Raw genomic sequence first — 20,308 nt, forward strand, 5'->3', positions numbered from 1 at the left:
GCAGAGCGGAACATACAAACATGGAAAGATAGAGAGGTAGACCACCACACCAACAACAGACTGTTCCACCACTGCTGTGCAGTTATCACTGACATTTACAATACTCACTTTATTTTCTATCAACCACTTGGTACTTATATTATTTTTGATTCTATTTAATTATTGTTTACTGCCTTTTTACTTCACATGTTCTTTTGCTGTGACAAGATACATTTCCCCGTTGTGGGACTAATAAAGGATTTCTGATAAAACAGAAAGATACATGGATACAAAAGTAGCTTCTTTGCACAGCATATAAGAAAAGTGAAATGAATGGGCTGCGTCTTAAAATAATTGCAGAGGTTATGAGTTCAATAATTAGTATGGCCCTCAAAGGATGTTGTAAAAAATGAAATGGCCCTTGATAGGAATAAGGTTCCCCACCCCTGAACTAAAGCTTCAGTGCAGAGTGCTGGGCGTTGTCATTGCATGAACTAAGATCTGATTGGTTGAAATTGGCAGCACTTCCATATTGCATATTACAGTTTGTCGTCAAACATTATTGAAATGAGATCTCATATTATTTATTTGTTCATTTATTTATTAAAAATGGTAACACAACATTAAACATCATTTGTGTTTCAGGCTGCATGTATCACCCCGCAGAGCTGTACTCTGGCCGCAACACATGGGACTCCTATCCAGCTGGAGGACCTAACAGAGGACAATGGGCTCCTATAAACAGTCGCCCCTGGAGCCACACAGAAAGGTCAGCAGCACCATTCACAACACTCACACACTTAGCCCCATGTTCAGACCTGGCATTAACATGCGTCTTGGGTGATCTGATCGCAAGTGGACAGCAAGTACGTCAGTTCACATCTGGCATTAGAATGAGTCTCCACATGCGCCTCGAGTGACCACTTGTGATCGGATCTCACTTCCATGTGCTATATTAAACATGTACGTACTTTCTGTAGCTTCATTCATGACATCAACATTCAGATTCTGAATCAACATTTAGAATTTTGTTTATTTTACATTTCTATTCTTTCAGTTTAAACCCAGTGTTTCTGCACAGTTGCAGATAAAGATGAGGCTACACTAATATTATAAGTAGGATTATACTATTAGATTCCAGCGGTGACTGCGTAAGATTGTTTCCAACTTGTGTGATCCAAACGTGGCTTCTGCGCAGAAAACACAACCAGTAAATTAAATTTTTCTGTGGCCGGGAGGCGTGTTCGTGTGTTTCAGGCTTAGATCAACATGTGGCTAGGAGCATACCTGTCAACCCTCCCGTTTTTCCTGGGATTATCCCGTATTTTTCCTTCTATCCCGCTGTTCTCCTGTTTAAATATTTTCCCGTAATTATCACGTATTTTTAACCTTTTAAAAATTTAAATAGGCCTAATTTAAAAAGTGTCCAGTGGTAAAGTGGCCTCCGGTAGAGCAGGTGGCAGTATTATGTTTAACTTTAGCTGAAAAACGTTATCTGCCAGTAAACGCACAGAAGAAGAAAACAGGAACACTAACACAGAAGGAGAAGATGTAAAAATGTGGATGAGTCACAGTGAACAGGAGATAGATGGAGACGCAGTTGTACCTGCCAAACAAGTTAAAACTTTATGCAAGTACCTGAACAAATGTGAGGAGACCTTCCCTTATTTATTAAAAAGCAGAGTCGGGCAAACTCGTGCTTTTTGTAAAGTGTGCCATTCAGATTTTAGCTTTGTACACGGCGGAAAAAACAATGTTCGCCAAGCACAAGCACGGCACAAACGCATACACTGTCAATGACTTCATGTGTGACAAGAACTGTGTCAGAGGTAAACCAAAGCTGAGGGAAAGATGTCGATAGCTTTGCGCCAAAAATAATGTAGTCTTCAGCTTCTGCGATGATTTCAGTCGCAGTGTAGCGGACATGTTTCCCGACTCTGCCATCGCAAGGAAGTCCTCGTCGGGGGAAACAAAAGCCACACAACTCATCCATCATCAAATACATTGATGATAATAACTCATAAAGAAAATACATAGATCTTATAAACATGTCTGAACAAGTAATAGGCCTACATACTTTAAATAAACATGTATTTCCTGAATGTATATACCCGTCCCTTATGTGTTTACATTTACATTATATGGGTTAGGGAGTTGTTAAAATATGGGCGGAGTCCGCCAAAAAAATTCCCTTATTTTGAAATTCCAATGTTGACAGGTATGGGAGTCACCACCGCTCTGGTGTTTGGCATTAGCCTTTAAGAAACAATTTGTGGGGCGGTCTTAGCTGCAGTTTAAAAGCACAATAAATGACATTTATATAATCACAATTAAAACAAAAATTGGGCACCAACACTCCAACATATTAATAAGTAGTAAATTACTTAAGTTGTTACTACAACAAAAAAATTGGCATATTATGTATCTGCATTCGCTCGACGTTCAATCAAGAAGTCATCACTTTATCAACGACTGCAGAAAGATCTCAAAGAAATCGGCAGTTTTGAAGCATTCAAGGTTGTTTAAAAAAAAAAAAAGACTAACTCATGTAATTCACTTTATTCAAATTAAGAATTTCAAATTGATGGCCCAGACCACCAAATTCAGTTTTTTTGCGATCAGATCTGAATGCGTCCTCAATGCGTCAGGGTGCATTCACACCTGTACTTAGAGCTGTCTACTTGGATAACACAAGACACCTGTTAATGCCAGTGTTTGTACAGTGTTACCTTGTAATTCTAAAAGGACAGTAGTTGATTAGCAGGTGCACACATATCGTTTAAGATGGAGTCAATAGAGCCTCTTATGTATTTACTGTACTGTATAGCTTTCCCTCATTTCTTAACTGATCAGGCATTATGATGTTTAGTCGTGAACACCAACCTTCCAATAAGACTACAGCAAGCATCATTGAAGTCAACAGATAACAGATAAGACAGCAGATACAATAGTAATGCCCTTAAATCCTTAGAGTGTTGGGGAAAAGTAGTCAGAAGCCTTCCTGAGAAGAATTTAAGCTCAGTGGGAGTGCTAGTGGCACAACTTGAAGCTTGAACTTCCCCACCAAGGGTCACTCCAGCAGGTGGGACTCCAGCCTGTGTTGTCTGGGTTGATTCGAGATAAGCACCACTTTAAGGGACAGACTGATTAACTGAAGCTGTGATGAGTATATTCATGAAAAGCTCTTACTTCAGCTGCAGCTGTGATCAGGAACCCATGTGCAGTTTAAACAAACAGGACTCTGGTAAATGAAACTATAACTTCTTCAGCTGCAGCAGAGAGAAGCCGTAATCTAGCTATTCATGTGCAGCACTTAAGGGTGGCTCTAATGAATATAATTGTGTCTGCAGCTGACTGGTTGTGGTTTTGGCAATAGTAACAATTGTCACTCTGACAAAGAGGTGTGACACAAACACTAAACAATAAATTATATTTGAAGGGAAAAAAGCTCTTAGCATAGAGGTTGTACACTGAGCAACATGCAGTATTGTAGGTTGGTAAATTGTATCAAAGTGTAATCCAATCCAGCTAAGAAATAGCATCACAATTCTCCTTTTAATGTCAAATGAAAGACTAACCAGAAGTGCTTTATTAGCAAGCTATGCAAATTAACTTCATATTAATTGAGGTCAAAGAAGTTTAGTGCAACAAAGGTTTATGTTTTTTACCCATAAAGTCACAAAAAGTTGCTAAAAAGAAAAACAATCTAATTTTTGAATACAACTTAATTAAGACATTCAATACATGCATAAAAAGCAAACACTTAAAAAGAGAAACTGATGTCTGGATAACCTGGCAGAGCTACCAGTTTTGTTATATTAGCTCATGGGCTGTATATTTTCAACTTTAAACTCTCAGCTCTCAACTTTCAGTAATATTATCTTGAAAGTAAAGATTATCTGTATGTTTTTTATTACCATAGATGCCAAGGAGGGCGCAATCAATCAGATCATCCGCCATCAAATCGTCTTTATAATAGGTGAGTACTTCTTACGCTACATTTTACAGATTCAATACTTAAAGCACAGGTAAGCTTTCTCAAATAATTTCTGTACTGCGATGCATTTTCTACTGAAAACACTCGGATAGTCAGCTTCACTTCTACTTGCCATTTGAGCAACATTAGCAGAACAGTACAACACCTGATCTGCATTGTACTTGTTGCTTAGTTCAGTTGGTCTTTTGCTCAGGGGGGAGAGAACACTCAACCATGTCCAGGACAAGGTTATCTCTAAGGGACACAGACAGCCTCTACGTCTCTGGGATGGCAAAGAGCAGCCGTTTGAGGCCCAGAACTGGCATCACAACTCCACACGCTCATTCCACAACAGAGCTGGCATCAACAACTATTATCTAACAGGACCAGGAGAGCGCTACGCAACCTGGGACAACAATGCCAGCAACTCTGTGGTGAGACCTGCAGATCCTGAATGATATTTATTTTAAAGGAGTTCATATTTGTATTAGAACTAGAAGTGTGTCTTTGTGGGACTTTTTGATCATGTCCCTTTTCTCTTTTTGGCTTATAGCACGGGGGTCCTCGCCTGCATCGCAACAACAGAGAACTCCAGTCCCCACCGGAGAGATGGGCCCCCTCAGATTGCCGCAGAGGCTTTCCTGGCAGAATGATAAACAACAAGCCAGGACCCTGGAAACGGCCAGCCGTCCACCAGCGGCGAGACCAACTGCACCAGCACAGTCCACCTCCACAGCACCTGTTATCCCCTAGGGAAGAGTGTCCGGCCAAGAGGAGAAGGGACTCTGGCCCTGATCAGGTATAGTTTGTTGGTTTAGCACAACACATGGACTATTTAAGTGTAGACAGGCTTTCATTTCTGTGCAATAGCACCACCCATTGGTACAATCCCATCTAAAGTGACAGGATATTTATGCTTCTCTGTTTAGTCATCTTATCCTGGATCAAGGCATTTACCTTTACTTGCCCCATCACCACCTCGCCATCACCGCTGCAACCAAGACAACTGGAAGCCTATAAATGAGAGGGTGGGTCATTGTCACCACTCTGACCACAGGACCTCAACTCAGCAACAGGTAACCTTTTATAATCTGTAACATTTTGCAAAAAAAAAAAAGAAAATGAGAGAAGTTCCGACTTGAGGGGGTGTTCACATGAATTTTCCCAGTTGGGAACACACTTTTCTCATAATTCCAACACCACATGCAAATTCTCTGTCTCGCAATATTTCCAAAAGTGAAAGATAATGCTAGTATTCACCCCGTGATTCGGATCTGCTCCAAAAACTGCTTCTTCATTGGCCGATGCTACCCCCTTCCACCAAGTTTCATGAAAATTGGGCCAGTAGTTTTACCCGTAATCCTGCTGACAGACCTTTGCTTAGGTAATTGAACTGAACAAACAGTTGTTTATTTCTATTATTGGTTTTTAAATGTGCAGGAAACCTCCAAACTACGAGATGGAGGACATGGTTTCAGTAACAGTCACCTGGTAGCTCTAAACCAGAGTTGTGGCAGCAGACCGCCACATCACGGAAGCAGGGGGAAGTTCGACCGGAAAATGTCATTGTCACCAGCAGACCCCACCTGTGTGCCTTACAGCCATCAAAACCATCATTACCACTATCAACAACGGCACACAAGCCACCCCAGGACCCTACAGCACAACCCGCCGCTCCACCCTCCTGAGGAAAAGGACTCACGGAGCCATCACCACAAACAAAGCACAGTGAGAATTAAACATTTTAATAGCATGAACACGCAAATGTTAATCTTAATGGAGTATATGGAGGTAGTAAATTTGACATGAAAGCTCTCAATAGTCTTGCTATTAATATTATTATTAATGTCAGTATAACAGTGCATTTGTGATTCTATGTAATTGAGTATCCTATCCCTGAACAAATGTGTAAACAGATGTAATCCTAACTTTGCAGGAACCTCAGCGCTTTATTCAAAGGGGTAATTCAAGAGATCCAGCCCTCTTCAAGTCTTCTGGTGCAGACTCTCCTCCCTTTTCAACCCTCCTCTGCAGCCCTAAAGATGGCGGTTCTACTGCCAGCAGTCCATATGGTCCTCCCAGTCCCTCTTCATACACAGTGGCCACTGGCAGAAAAGATCCATCAATCATTCATCAGTGTAGTGCTGGTCTCAGTGGACAGCAGAAACTCCAGGGAAGCCCCAACTACACCCTGAGACCTAGCCTGACATCTACCGCATCCCTCACATCTCACGCTGGTCCAAAATCCAGGTTTTTGGACGTCAAATATAGAAAGACCTCGCAGCCCCTCTGCTCACGACAGTCCCCACACAGCAGGTCAAGAACAAACAAGCCTGAGAAGGAGTCAGAAGAACACAAAAAACAAGAGAAGATGGTGAAAAAGGAGAGAAAGGGTGAAGAGAGAAAGAGGCGGAAGAAAAAAGAGGAAAAAAGGTTGGCTGAGAAAAAAAGGAAGAGGGATAAAGTGGCAAAGAGGGAAAAAAAGTTAAAGACTAAAGTCACGGAAAAGGAAATGTTTACTTCCATCTCTACTTCCAACATGAGTCAAATGGAGACTACAACTCTGTCCCTGTACAATCAAGGCCAGGCACCACCCAAACACAAGCACAGGGATAGGAGTGAACATGCCGAGAGGACACACAGGCCATCCACAAATACTCCTCGTCCCAGTCGCACTTCACCACAGCCATTTTTTAAATCTGAAAATCACAAAATGCCCAAGAAGAACTTCAATCCCACAAAACTAAAGGAACAAGGAAGACCGTCTATTGCCAGGAACACCAGCCCCCACAAGACCAAGAGGTCCACCATCGTCTCAGAACACCGACCAAAAGCAAAGCCCCGTGACACGCTCCCCTCACTTTTATTTAAAGCCTTAGCACCTCTCAGTACAGCATGTTCTATTAGCTTAGAGAAGCCCATCTATGGCAAAGAAGGTGGGCAGGGAGGGGCTCTCACCGCTCCAGACCTACAGCCTGTGGGAAATTTGAGGGAAATGGGAGACAACCTTGCGAATACTCCTCCTGTTCTCAGCTGGCAGGGATCGCCAGTGTCCACCCTTGGAGAAGATGAAGAGGAGCTAGAAAAGGGAGTGATGAGTAGACCTGTCCTCCAGCCCAGCCCCACCCAGTGCTTCTCTCCGCCTCCACCTCCTGTTGAAAGCGAGAGCACTGACGATATAAATAAGGAGCCTTGTGAAGGCACACCGGCTGATTATTCCCACGATGGCGTGTCCGAACTCTGCGATCCACCCTGTGAGACAGAACAAGTTGCTGAGGAAGAAAAGCAAGACCGCAGCGGGGAAACTTCTGGATCTCTTCTCCGTGAGCTTCGCCACCATAAAACAGGTCTGGATGATGTCTTCAAGAGCCTGGCTACCTTTCTCGGAGGCCAGAGGGTCACATGTCGAGGCGGTCCTTTTGGAGGGCCACCCGCTGGCACCACCAGAGGAGTGAAGTACTCCTCTTCTCTTGAACTGGGGCCAGAGATTCAAGAGCATCAGGATTTCTCCCCCAAATCAGAGCACACAGCATCCTTCAAACCCAGTAATCAGTCACCAACTCACATCACCTCAGACGCGCATTTAAAATCCCACAGTCCGACAAATTCAAGGGAGCCTGTCGCAGACTCCCTGGCGCAAGAGAAGCAGGAAGAAATTGGGAACGACATGAAAGAGAAACAAGAGTGTAAGGATATGGAGATTCTCGCCGAGAGAACAGAGGCCTCTCTTTTGGACGGTTCACTGAGAGCAAAGCTGAGTCTGACCACAACACATACAGCCTCCTTCACTAGCCGCATTACTGTCTCTACCACGGATGAGAGAGGACACAGCGAAGAGATGGAACGCATAGGTGCAAATAGAAAGAGAAAACAAAAGGCCAAGGATGGAGGGAGAGAAGGAGAGATACAAATCAAGATAAAAACAGAAGAAAGCAGCATCATCTGTCCTAAAAACAAAGCAAATGAAGCAAAGGATTTGGAAGAAAGGGATGTTTCCTCCTCGGTGCTTGTCATTTCCAGAAAGTCACCCAAACCTCTCAAAGATAGTACAAAGGGCCAGATTCCTCAGGAAAAACAAAACCTACATAGCATCCATAAAGAGAAAGTGGACAAGGGGAACACCAAAGTAGAGATAGTAACGGAGAAGAAGGAAGCGTTAGAAAATAAGATATCCTCAGCAGCAGAAAACACAAATACCAAGACTTCAAGCTCAGCATCAATTGTAACAATCAATGCATCCAATTTATGTGTGTCCACACCAGCAAGTAAGCCTCCCTGCTCGTTAGCTCCAGTTGACCCGCTGAGACTGAAAGCATTGTCTATGGGCTTGGTGAAGGAGCTAAGGATCCTCTTGACTAAAGTGGAGAGTGCTGGAAGACAAACATTCAACATATCAGAGTTGGAGGAACAAAGAATCCCTCTTTCCAAGATCAGCATCGAAAACACGGGCTCTGAAGTGGTCAGAGCTTGCAAGTGAGTGCTTTGACAAAGATGCTCATAGTCTCATTCATTTATAGGTTTTTTATAAGTTGTTCCTATTGATGGATTTTTTTTTTTTTTTTTTCAGGTGGACGAGAGTGAATGGGAAATTCAAGGAGTCCTTCCTGCTTCCCGCCTTCTCTGTAAAACCTAACATTGACACCAAGACCCAAATTCCTAGAGAAAAGCTCAACCCTCCTACACCAAGCATTTATGTGAGTCCACACAGATTAGCATAGTCATAATAATCCAGCCCAGCAAGTAAAATCATCAAGTATTGAATCCTAACGACGTGTTTTAGCCATGCTAGAGGCATGGTTTTAGGGATGGTAATGTCCACCTTGTCGGTCGTCCAGTCGGTCCACCACTTTGCTCTGATGGGTAGTCATAAAAGTTTGTACAGACATTCATGTTCCTCCCAGTATGAATTGTAACGACCTCTGTGATCCCTTAACTTTTTATCTACTGCCCGCATTTTATAATAGTTTTAACACTTTATGACTAGATACACTCAAACCTTATGACATTCCCATCAGCCTTTGCTGTACTTCGTGTTCAGTGCTAATTACCAAATGTTAGCACGCTGAACTAAGATGGTCAACATGTTCAAACATATATATATATATATATATATATATATATATATATATATATATACAGCATATATATATATAGCATATATATCAGCATGCTAGCATTGTCATTTTGAGCATGTTAGCATGCTAACTTTTTCATTTAGCTCAAAGCCCCGCTCTGCCTAGATACAGCCTCAGAGAGCCCCTAGCATGGCTGTAGACTAAAAAAAAAAATCTGTAACTCACCACCATAAATCTTTGAATTATTTAAAATCTCTTGAATTATTTCTTGGATTGTTTTCTCGATAGCAGCAGAGAGAGCTACCTTATCATACCTTGTTTCAGGACATCTACACGTTACCAACCTACTGTCAGTATTTTTCATTTGTTTTCAAGACAAATAAATGTATTGCTTTGCTGCGTTTAAATGTTCATTATTAATAATTATAATTATTCTGCAGTTGGAGAGCAAGAGGGACGCCTTCTCTCCAGTTCTGCTTCAGTTCTGCACGGATCCCAAAAATGCGGTTACTGTCATCAGAGGCCTTGCTGGCTCCCTCCGCCTTAGTAAGTTCATACACCACACTCATCTCAGCTAATTTACCCCACTCCAGTAACTCTGTTAAGCCCAGCAGAAGTGATCAAATTCCATTCACACTAAATTTGTTTTTGTGATAAGTAACACATTGCCATTAATTAGGGCCTTTTGTTCATTGTTTTGTGAAAATGCAAGGAGCAGGGACAGAGAAATGTATGGAGAGCTAGAGGGAACTTTATTAAAATGATAATGGAATTCCAAAATAACATTATAATGTTCCACGTACTGTATGTATTAGTGGTGCAATGGTACGTGTTCAAATAAGAACCGTTCGGTACAGGATGTTTGGTTTTGTATGCAGCATATACAGCTTATGGACAAAGTGCTTGAGCCCCGCTACAATGTGCCTTCATGTGTCTATTGTGCATGCCCTTTATAAACAAACACCACAGCCCAGTTGAATGAAATGTGAAATTAATAGAGCGCACATACGAGTATGTGCAAATGCAAGATTAATACTAGGTTAGACTAATCTTATTTCTATTCTTACACCTATGCAACATAACTGGGATAACAACCTTGTTTGAGTGTTTAATGATCCCAATACCTTGAGAAATCTAACATCAAAAATACAAAAATGGAAAAAATACAAAGACTCACATACAAGGAAATGTGTATTTATATGCTAATTATCTGTGTTCTCTGCTTTCCTTTCCATATAAGACCTTGGTCTGTTTTCTACCAAATCTCTGGTGGAGGCCAATGCTGAGCATGCAGTGGAAGTAAGGACTCAGGTTCAGCAGCCCGCCGATGAGAACTGGGATCCCAGTGGTTCAGCGCAGACGTGGCCCTGCGAAAGTAGCCGCTCGCACACCACCATTGCCAAATACGCTCAGTACCAGGCCTCCAGCTTCCAGGAAAGCCTGCAGGTAGACAATTTTCCTCATAGTAAACACATGTACACACATACACACATACGGTTTACTGTTTAGTGGATATGGATATTATTGAAAGGCATTATTAATTGATTTACACCAGCCTGTTATTGCTAATCTCATCCAAATGGACTGCATGAGGACCACACATCACAAAAGAAACACATTAAAAAGAACACAAATGCGAACATCAGCCTGAGATAATAAAACAACCAGCCATTTAATCACACGCCATTCATTATGTTAAGAGCTAGAGAAATTCAAGGCTTACATCTCAAGAAACAAACACTTAAATAACAGAGGGACAAACGGTTATTTATAATGACTGTATTTACATAAGAGGACCCTGTACTGCCTTCCAGAATTAATAAATTAGTTTAACACATGAGATATTTAGAATATTTTCACCGCTTTACCTTGCTGTCGTTGAGATGGTTGCAGCAATCATCAGAGAAAAGCCGTACAGTTATTATAATCACCACATACTGTATATTTCCATTATTAAACATTCCTTCCATAATCCTGCTAATCAAGCAATTTCCATAGAAAAGAAAAAGTAAGCATACTTCTCAAAATATTTACCAAAGTAACTCTTTAACCTGCATGTATGTTTGGATTCATGGCCAGCTGTTGCAAGTGTATGATCTAATAATATCCACACATTATTCTAGGTAAGTGATGATGCATTCCACATAATGTTTGTCCAGGACTAAGCTACAAAATGAACTTTATAATGATGCATTCATTTTTAGCTGTTGGCCAACCCGTCAGCTAAGCTCATGTAGATGTGTTATAGGAGGAGAAGGAGAGCGAGAATGAAGAGGATGGAGAGCAGGACGAGACTTCAGAGACATCAGCCGCCACAAAAGCAGCTCTGACATTTGCCAACGTTAAAGGCAGTCCTGCCTCGACTACCACTAAAGCCAATTTTGATTCCATCTTCAGCAAAGACGAACTTGCCAACAGCACACTCAGGTTAGCACAAAACTGAGATCTGTCGGTACAAATTATTCACCGTTTACTCTGTTAACAATACTCATTACTACGACTTCGTTCTTTTCCCCAGCTCAGAGCAGAAAACAGCGGGAAAGATCATTAAATTTGGGACCAATATTGATCTCTCTGACCCTAAAAGGTGAAACTGTTTTTATTAAATTCTTGCCGCTCAAACTGAGCTCACTGAGGGTCCTTGTGGTTTGACATTACCCGTCATGTGTCTTTTATAAGGTGGAAGCCCCAGCTGCAGGAGCTGCTGAAGCTGCCTGCTTTCATGCGCGTGGAATCCAGCAACAACATGCTCAGTCACGTCGGTCACACCATCCTGGGCATGAACACGGTCCAGCTCTACATGAAGGTGCCAGGCAGCCGCACACCAGGTGTGTGTGTGTGTGTGTGTGTGTGTGTGTGTGTGTGTGTGTGTGTGTGTGTGTGTGTGTGTGTGTCTGACAACATAGTGAGGCAGCTATCACTGACATTTTGTTTTGCAAGGATCATAACTATTCTGACTTATAGGCAGATATAATACATTATAAGCTGGTTATAATGCTTATATCACTGTAAGTGGTCATTGTTTGCTTTTTACAAAAGGCTTTATAATGTGTTATGATTATTGTTATTATAATATACATAAAGCATTATGAATATGTATGAGTGCTTTTAACTATAAATATACAGAGCTATAAGCAGATTATGATGCATTATAAGTATGTTAATAATGCATTATAGACGTGGGTGTCATATAAATTGTTACTAGTAAAGTTTTTGAATGCATGAAGTGACTGTTTGCGCTTCTCATCAGGTCATCAAGAGAACAACAATTTCTGCTCAGTCAACATCAACATCGGGCCTGGTGACTGTGAGTGGTTCGCCGTCCACGAGCACTACTGGGACGCTATCAACAAATTCTGTGAGAAGTGAGTGAATAGGCTGTGTAGTGTAGCGACACGCCACAGTGTCTGTGAATGCTAAATCATACAGTACATAGTACAGAGAAGCATTGACGGTTGCAGAAGCAGTATCCGACGTACTGTACACGTGTACTGTAGATAACTGAGGCTATTTTCCAACACCAGTCCCTTGATGGGCATTGATAGTTCAGGTAATCACTAAAGTTTCATTTTACAATTTGAAATTTAAAAGTCATTGCCTTTTTAATAATCAAAAACAAGAGCAAACCTTCATGGCAAGAAGAAAAAAACAAACATTCAGACAAATGGAACAAGCAAAACATTTATAGACTCAACTGAAGTACACAAATAATGATGATAATAATCATCACAGTGCTGTTTTTTTGTGCTGTTGCAGAAAACGTTTTAAAATCCTGAATTCCAGAGGGTTGAGCCTTTAATTGAGATTGAAGTTTGTGCAAAGGAAGTCATAATTCTAAAATGTAATTCCGATATATTTTGTGTGTTAGTGGCCGTATAGTGAAGTCTTGTTACGCATTGTTGTTTCCTCTCAGGCATAGAGTCGACTACCTTACAGGGTCCTGGTGGCCAGTCCTGGAAGACCTCTACAGCTCCAACATTCCTGTGTACCGCTTCATTCAGAGGCCGGGAGACCTGGTGTGGATCAATGCAGGGGACTGTGCACTGGGTCCAGGCGGTGGGCTGGTGCAACAACATCGCCTGGAATGTGGGACCACTCAACTGTAAGTTACAGCGAGGACGAGATTACAATTAATCTCATATTTAAATTATAATTTAAATATGCTGCCTACTTTCAGGCTCATCGCTGTTTGTTTGTTTGTTCTCTCCCAGCGTACCAATATCAGCTCGCCCTGGAGCGCTATGAGTGGAATGATGTGAAGAAGGTTAAGTCAATCGTTCCCATGATCCACGTGTCTTGGAATGTGGCTCGCACCATCAAGGTCACCGATCAGGATACTTACAAGATGGTCAAGTAAGATGTCTCTTTTTTAAAATTATTTATTTATTTATTTATATTTATTTTAATTATAAAACAAGAGAAAAACAAACAATAACAAAAAAGGAAGAAAACTAAGCTAACATAAAAATAATGACAACAAGAAGCATACAAAATGTGTAGACAACAATCCAATAAAAACAAAGAAATACATGAAAAACAATACGAAAATAAATAAATATATATATATACAATATATATTGACAATTTCCTTGTTTTGTGTGTTGTAAGGATAACAAGCTTTTGATAAAGTTTACTGTGGCGTTCCATATCTGTACGCTACAATATCTGAGGGAGGGAGCGTGTGTGTGTGTGTGTGTGTGTGTTTACATCCTTCACTATCTCCCTCAGACACTGCCTGATGCAGTCCATCAAGCACATCCAGATTCTGAGAGAGCAGCTGGTGGCTGCAGGGAAGAAGATCTGTTACCAGAGTCGTGTGAAAGACGAGCCTGCCTACTACTGCAATGACTGTGATGTGAGTCCCTCTTCCCCTGGCCTCGCTGTCTGTCCATACAGGAAGTTGTGCATGTGTGTATGTGGTGATGCATTACAAACATGATATGAAGTGAGTACTAAAAACTGTGTGTGTGCAGGTGGAGGTGTTTGACCTGCTGCTTGTGACCAGCGGAAACAGCAGTAATAAAAGCTACGTGGTGCACTGTGAGGACTGCGCCCGTGCTAAGAGCCCATCGCTGGCGGGAGTAGTGGTGCTCGAGCAGTATCGGATTGAAGAGCTGACGAGAACTTACGACACCTTCACACTGGTCAGTCTCACTCTCTGATTTTGTACACTATCAGGTAGTTAAGCATTTTGAAGCCCTGAATCATAGTTATTACACATAAACTACCATAAGTGTTTCAAAGAGGGTCCATGTAACCTGAACTGTCAATCAAACTCTTGACGAGGCCAGTCAGGGTACTTTTCATGGAGAAAAGCCTTCAGTGCCGTTCCTGACTCTTCTTGTAATGAAGAAATACTCTCCCGTTCTGATTAGAACTGATGCTATTACAGCATCTAGGCTAACCTCTTTAGGAGACTCCTTTCCGTGTCGCCACATACACCTAACCCACGCTTGTAGCTGCCGGTAGCTCCTCACAAGACAAGATAGACTTTCCTGTGATCCCGCAATTCTCGTGTGATCACGGGATATTGCGAGAATCCAGATTATAATTCTGAAGCTAACATGAAGCTTCAGCAGAGTAACACAAGTTGTTGTCTTGTTCAGTTACAAACTTTCTAGTACAAAATTCTTTCTTGGTGTTGTTTGTGCTGAGCCGTGGTGGTGGGACAGTAACACAATACCCACATTCAGCTGATATTTAGAATGCATTTTCACAACAAACGACGACTGCAGATTTAGTCCCCCATCACTTACATTGGAATCTCATAAGGAAGGGATCACTCCAGTATTCCATCCATCCATCGTCTACCGCTTATCCGGGATCGGGTCGCGGGGGCAGCAGCTCCAGTAAGGAACCCCAATACCAGGTCTGTCCAGAGTCTTCCCCCACCCCTTGATCCAACTCACCACCAGATGGTGATCAGTCGACAGCTCCGCCCCTCTCTTCACCCGAGTGTTCAAAACATGCGGCCTCAGATCAGATGATACGATTACGAAATCGATCATTGACCTTTGGCCTAGGGTGCTCTGGTACTTATGAGCATCCTTATGTTCGAACATGGTGTTTGTTATGGCCATTCCATGACTAGCACAGACGTCCAACAACAAACGACCGTTCGGGTTTAGATCAGGGAGGCCCTTCCTCCCAATCACGCCTCTCCAGGTGTCTCCATCGTTTCCCACGTGTGCGTTGAAGTCTCCCAGCAAGACTACGGAGTCCCCTACTGGAGCCCCCTGCAGAGCTCCATTCAGGGTCTCCAAGAAAGCCGAATACTCAGAACTGCGGTTTGGGGCATAGGCACAAACAACAGTCAGAGTTTTCCCCCCCATAACCCGAAGGCGTAGGGAGGCGACCCTCTCGTCCACCGGGATAAACTCCAACGTAGCGGCGCTCAGCCGGGGGCTAGTGAGTATCCCCACCCCGGCCCGACGCCTCACACCTTGGGCAACTCCGGAGAAGAATAGAGTCCAACCCCTATCCAGGAGTACGGTTCCAGAGCCAAGACTGTGCGTGGAGGTAAGCCCCACCAGATCCAACTGGTAGCGATCCACCTCCCGCACTAGTTCCGGCTCCTTCCCCCACAGAGAGGTGACGTTCCACGTCCCCAGAGCCAGCCTCTGCTGCCCGGGTCTGGTCCGTCGAGGTCCCTGACCATCACTGCCACCCGTGTGACAGCGCACCCGACCCCAGCGGTTTTTCCCATGAATGGTGGGCCCACAGGATGGATGGATGGATGGGAGGCACCACGTAGCTTCTTCGGGCTGTGCCCGACCGGGCTCCGTGGCAAACCCGGCCACCAGGCGCTCGCTGTCGGGCCCTCCCTCTGGGCCTGGCTCCAGACGAGGGCCCCGGGCTTCCTCCGGGCAGGGTCTCTCCTTTCCTTTCCCTTTCTTTCATGAAGTCGTTTTTGAACCATTCTTAGTCTGGCCCCTCACCTGAGACCAATTTGCCTTGGGAGACCCTACCAGGAGCACTAGGCTCCAGACAACACAGCTCTCAGGTTCATAGGGACACACAAACCTCTCCACCACGATAAGGTGATGGTTCCCAGAGAGGTCACTCCAATATTACCTGGACGAATTGTTACAGCAGTCAAACATTTGAACATATATAGATTATTCAAAACAGCCTCTGCTGACAGCTGCATAGTCAGACTGCTGTGGTGTAATACTTATTCAAAGCATACCGCTTTGCCCCTACAGTTGACAGCAGTAAACTTGAACATGCAACACCACCAGTGTGCCTTCACACCTGAAGGCTGCAGTCAAATGTGTTGAATACAAACATGATCTCAACAGTATCATAGCATCGAGAGTAATATGTGGGAAAATATGTTTTTAGGTGATATGTAGAGCTTGTACTAGTATCAAAAAGACGTATTTAAACCTAAACGCACAATATGTATTTTTTTGCCACTAGGGTTCTCTCAATCAAAACAAAAGATGGAGTTTGGTGGCACCGTGAAGTAGCGCGGGATCATGGGAGTAGTTGTCTTCACCAACATTGTCGACATTGCACTCAGCTTCTCCCGGTGAGGATTCCTTCATTTTTCATTGTTCATTATTCAGGATGTTTTTACCAGGAGCCAAAACCGGTGATAAAAAGTGTTTCCCCATCGGACACAGGCCTGAGGGGCTGCGAGGTAAACGCTAACGTTTGCTCAGCTTGTTTCTGTGATTATTAAGATCCAGACGTTCAGGAGGTTTTTTTACCAGCAGGGGAGTTATCTGCAGAAGTTTCCTCCTCTCCAAATCAAACAGATCCGGTGATTTAAAATCGGTAAAAACACTGACTAAAGCAGTTTCACATGTTAAAAACTACCAAGATCTAACGTAAAAATATGGCTTAAAACTTGATTAAAAAATACAATATACTAATACAATAATACTAATGATAAATGATGGTTTGCATATTAGATGTTTGTCGATGCATTGGTTGAATTTTTCTAATTCATAAGTGGATTCTAATTGTTTCTAAATGATACCTTCACCTGCGCACACACACACAGACACACACAGACACACACAGACACACACAGACACACACAGACACACACAGCTTTTTTAAGTTGCCAGCTGAGCTCTGTTTCTTCCTCTTTTTCTCCCCCTTCAGGCTCCATCACCCATTTCAATTGAGGACTCCTCCCTGGTGTCTTTCAGCCATAAACCAAAACTCTAATGGCAGCACAAATGTTGTCTTCAAGGCAATCTATTCCTTCGAACACTCTGAATCAGCCAATCACGTTTACTCAGTATTGTTTACATCACACAATAAGGTATGGATACTCGGCCAATCCAACTATAGCTCACTGTCTTCCCCATACCAGCTGCTGATTGGACGTGTGTTTTGAAATAGAATGACTAGACTGGTACTTCTCATGAAAAGCATTTCAGATATGTAGAAAAAAAATGTGAGCACTGCTAGCACTGAAAATCAGGTTATATGTTCAACGGACACTGCTGTGATTCAAAAGCGTCAAGTAGCCGGTTCTGTGTATAAATTCAGGTACATTTATGCAAATTCAGTAGAACTTTTTTTACACCAATCTAGTTATTCTATATGTCCATGAGTTTGCTGTGATTCTTTCATACCAGCAGGGGAATTGCTTCACAGGAGAAGTAGCTGATTGTCACATTTGGCATCGTAATGTTTTTATTTGGTAATCAGGTAAACTCTGACATTTGTAATTCCTGTCTGTATACTCTTTGAGGTGCTACTCCAATCTAATTTATTCCCGTTAGATACTTAAAAAGTTTTACCAGCCTATAAGTACACCACATTGGCCTTGCAAACTGTATTTAGAGGAGAGGTAATTAGAGGAGTAAACACACAATAAGAATTTATGTACGTATAAAATCAAAAATGAATCAAAAACTTATATCGGTTTCTCTAAAATACGGGTTTACGAGAGGACTAATATGGTTTCATTCTTATTTGAAAATCTAGTATGTAGATGGTAAATTAGTTTTTTGTTTTTTATCCCGCAAAATAGTCGTTGGTGTGGTTTTTATGATGTCTTTTTTATTTTTGGAATGGGAAAACAATCCAAGTTTTATACCTCTTTTGTTGTTATGTTTTTTTGTTTCTAGATGACAGAGAAAATAACTAATTTAAAATTGTGAATGAATTAATGGGATACACAGTGGTGTGCATAGACGGGGTAGGGATGGGGGGGGGGGGGTAGTCACCATTGATGTTGGTGTCAATGAAGTGCCCTTTACTGTCTGAAAAAGTAATATGTCCAAAGAGACACGCAATCATAATCTTATAATGCAAAAGCCAATGAGGCCAAATAGATGACCAAACTGATCGGCACCTCATTGTTTTCCTTTTGCCCCAAACATCCGTCCTGATGACGCTCCATTCACTGCCAGGGGGTTTAATATACTGTATTTCCAGTTTAACAGAGCACATGAATTGAGACATGTCAAGAAAGGCCCGGTTGTTTTTGTTTTTTTCCCCTAACATTTAGAATAGTCCTTCAAAATAAAGTGTCTCATTTTGTTGAGGCTTCATATTCTAAACTACAGAAGCCCTGAGGGGAAATTTAGAAAAATAAATTCCGATCTAAATTGTGTTCGCTCATGTCTTTATGACTTGAAAACAGGAACATTTTATTTATTGTTGTTGGGAAAATAATTTGTTGGCAGGTTTTTGTCAGGATCACTTTTTAAGTGTTTGTTGTTGTAATTCTCATTTCAGCCACAAGAGGGGGGACGTGTATCACGACCCCATGTTCTAAATAGGACTGAAAGCATTCATGTTTTCTTCCAGGTAAGTTCTAATTTCCACATTGCACTCTAAATATAATGTGCATATATTTTGTACAATACATGTATATTATATATTGTGTATATTACCTGAATGCTTCTAGTCATATTTAGAACATGGTGTAGTGGTGCACTTGTAGTGTGTAGTGGGGGGAAGGAATTAACAAAAATGAGGTTAGATTAAGTCAAACACAGGAGAGAAAACTATTTATATCAGACTTAGAAAAATGTATATGCTTTTTCCTCTCTTACCTCTCAGGGCTTCTGTACTAATCTTTTAGCTTTGAATGTTATATCATATAGTGCATGGGTGAAGTACAGCTAAAAGCTTTGCTTCCTACATCAAATGATTGATTATCATTTACTGCACTGGACTGTATTTACATGCCATGGTTTGATCACCTAGGTGAGGCCTATGCTGTTATCATCTGAATAGAGGTTCAGCATTACTTCTGTAGAAGCACTTCAATTAAACTCTCACAAATGACAACATTCACATTTTAGCGCATCCCTCATTAGTCTGTGCACACCATTTACTGTAAATAAGGTATCTGTTGTCAGGTTCGCTAAAAGACTTATATATGTAGTTATGTATTCAATCAAAAATCTAAATTGTTTATGGTCAGATTTGTCCACTTCAGTCATTTTGTTTTTGTTGTGGCTGTATTATAAAACACCATAAAAATATCCTGTTTCACTCTAGTTTAAAATACTGCAATGGGAATTTCTTCCCACTTTTATACCTCTTTTTGTTGTCAGTTTCTGTTTTTTGGATTACAGAGAAAATGGAAAATTGTAAATTGTGACATTATTTATACTGTACATGGTTGTTTTCTTATATATTTATTGCATATCAAAGGGCACTTCACTTGATAAGGGGCTACAAGGTATTTAAAAATGTAGTATGGTCATAATGTGTTGATAGGGGAAGTGCAATCAGGGGGCGGTTTAATTTTCATGGTGCTAGACCCCTCCTTGCCTCAATGCCCCCTCATTAAACAGCATACAGCATTACACAGTTTGAACATAAGTCAGCGATACAACTCAAACCAACCGGTTGGTGCTTAGATCCATTTCAACACAGTTTGTGGTAACCGAAATGGAACGATGTCTTTGTACTGTATCTGATAAATACAAGATCTTTTAAAACGTTTTTTCCATTGTATGAAATTCATAATCTTGTGAGGCATTAGTGGTTTTATGATGAGCATTAGCAGTAGTTGTATTTCTTGACACTTTTTGCAGAGACTTTTAGGGATGTGACTTTTAATGACGTCGAGGTTTTGTTTTGTGTCTTGTCCTCATTAGTATTATTTGAAGGATGTAATAATGCTCTTTTTCCTCTTGACTTGTTTGATTTATGCTGCACTTATTGTTTTAAAAAAAAAACTCACATAGAAGAAAACCTGAGCCAGACCTGTCTTAAATCCCTCTGTGATTTTTCTGTGATATATTGTATTGTTGTTCAAGAAAATAAAATGTTTTGATAAATTATTCAACAAAGA

The 20,308-nt window shown here is 41.6% G+C and overlaps 1 protein-coding gene across 1 annotated transcript in view; it reads left to right on the forward strand.

The window, feature by feature from the left end:
* LOC115018839 (uncharacterized) overlaps positions 1-20,308 on the forward strand; it is a 28,520-nt gene extending 8,212 nt beyond the window's left edge. Inside the window, 21 exon segments of the mRNA XM_029448062.1 lie at positions 625-748; positions 3,902-3,958; positions 4,170-4,389; positions 4,509-4,754; positions 4,885-5,031; positions 5,396-5,683; positions 5,892-8,428; positions 8,523-8,649; positions 9,471-9,576; positions 10,271-10,476; positions 11,279-11,457; positions 11,549-11,617; positions 11,710-11,858; positions 12,281-12,395; positions 12,944-13,061; positions 13,063-13,132; positions 13,242-13,383; positions 13,759-13,885; positions 14,004-14,174; positions 16,453-16,564; positions 17,146-20,308. Coding sequence (XP_029303922.1) covers positions 630-748; positions 3,902-3,958; positions 4,170-4,389; positions 4,509-4,754; positions 4,885-5,031; positions 5,396-5,683; positions 5,892-8,428; positions 8,523-8,649; positions 9,471-9,576; positions 10,271-10,476; positions 11,279-11,457; positions 11,549-11,617; positions 11,710-11,858; positions 12,281-12,395; positions 12,944-13,061; positions 13,063-13,132; positions 13,242-13,383; positions 13,759-13,885; positions 14,004-14,174; positions 16,453-16,497 — 5,238 coding nt within the window. The 5' untranslated portion in view covers positions 625-629 and the 3' untranslated portion in view covers positions 16,498-16,564; positions 17,146-20,308.

Source organism: Cottoperca gobio, chromosome 14, assembly GCF_900634415.1.
Source record: "Cottoperca gobio chromosome 14, fCotGob3.1, whole genome shotgun sequence".
In the NCBI taxonomy this organism is placed as follows: domain Eukaryota; kingdom Metazoa; phylum Chordata; class Actinopteri; order Perciformes; family Bovichtidae; genus Cottoperca; species Cottoperca gobio.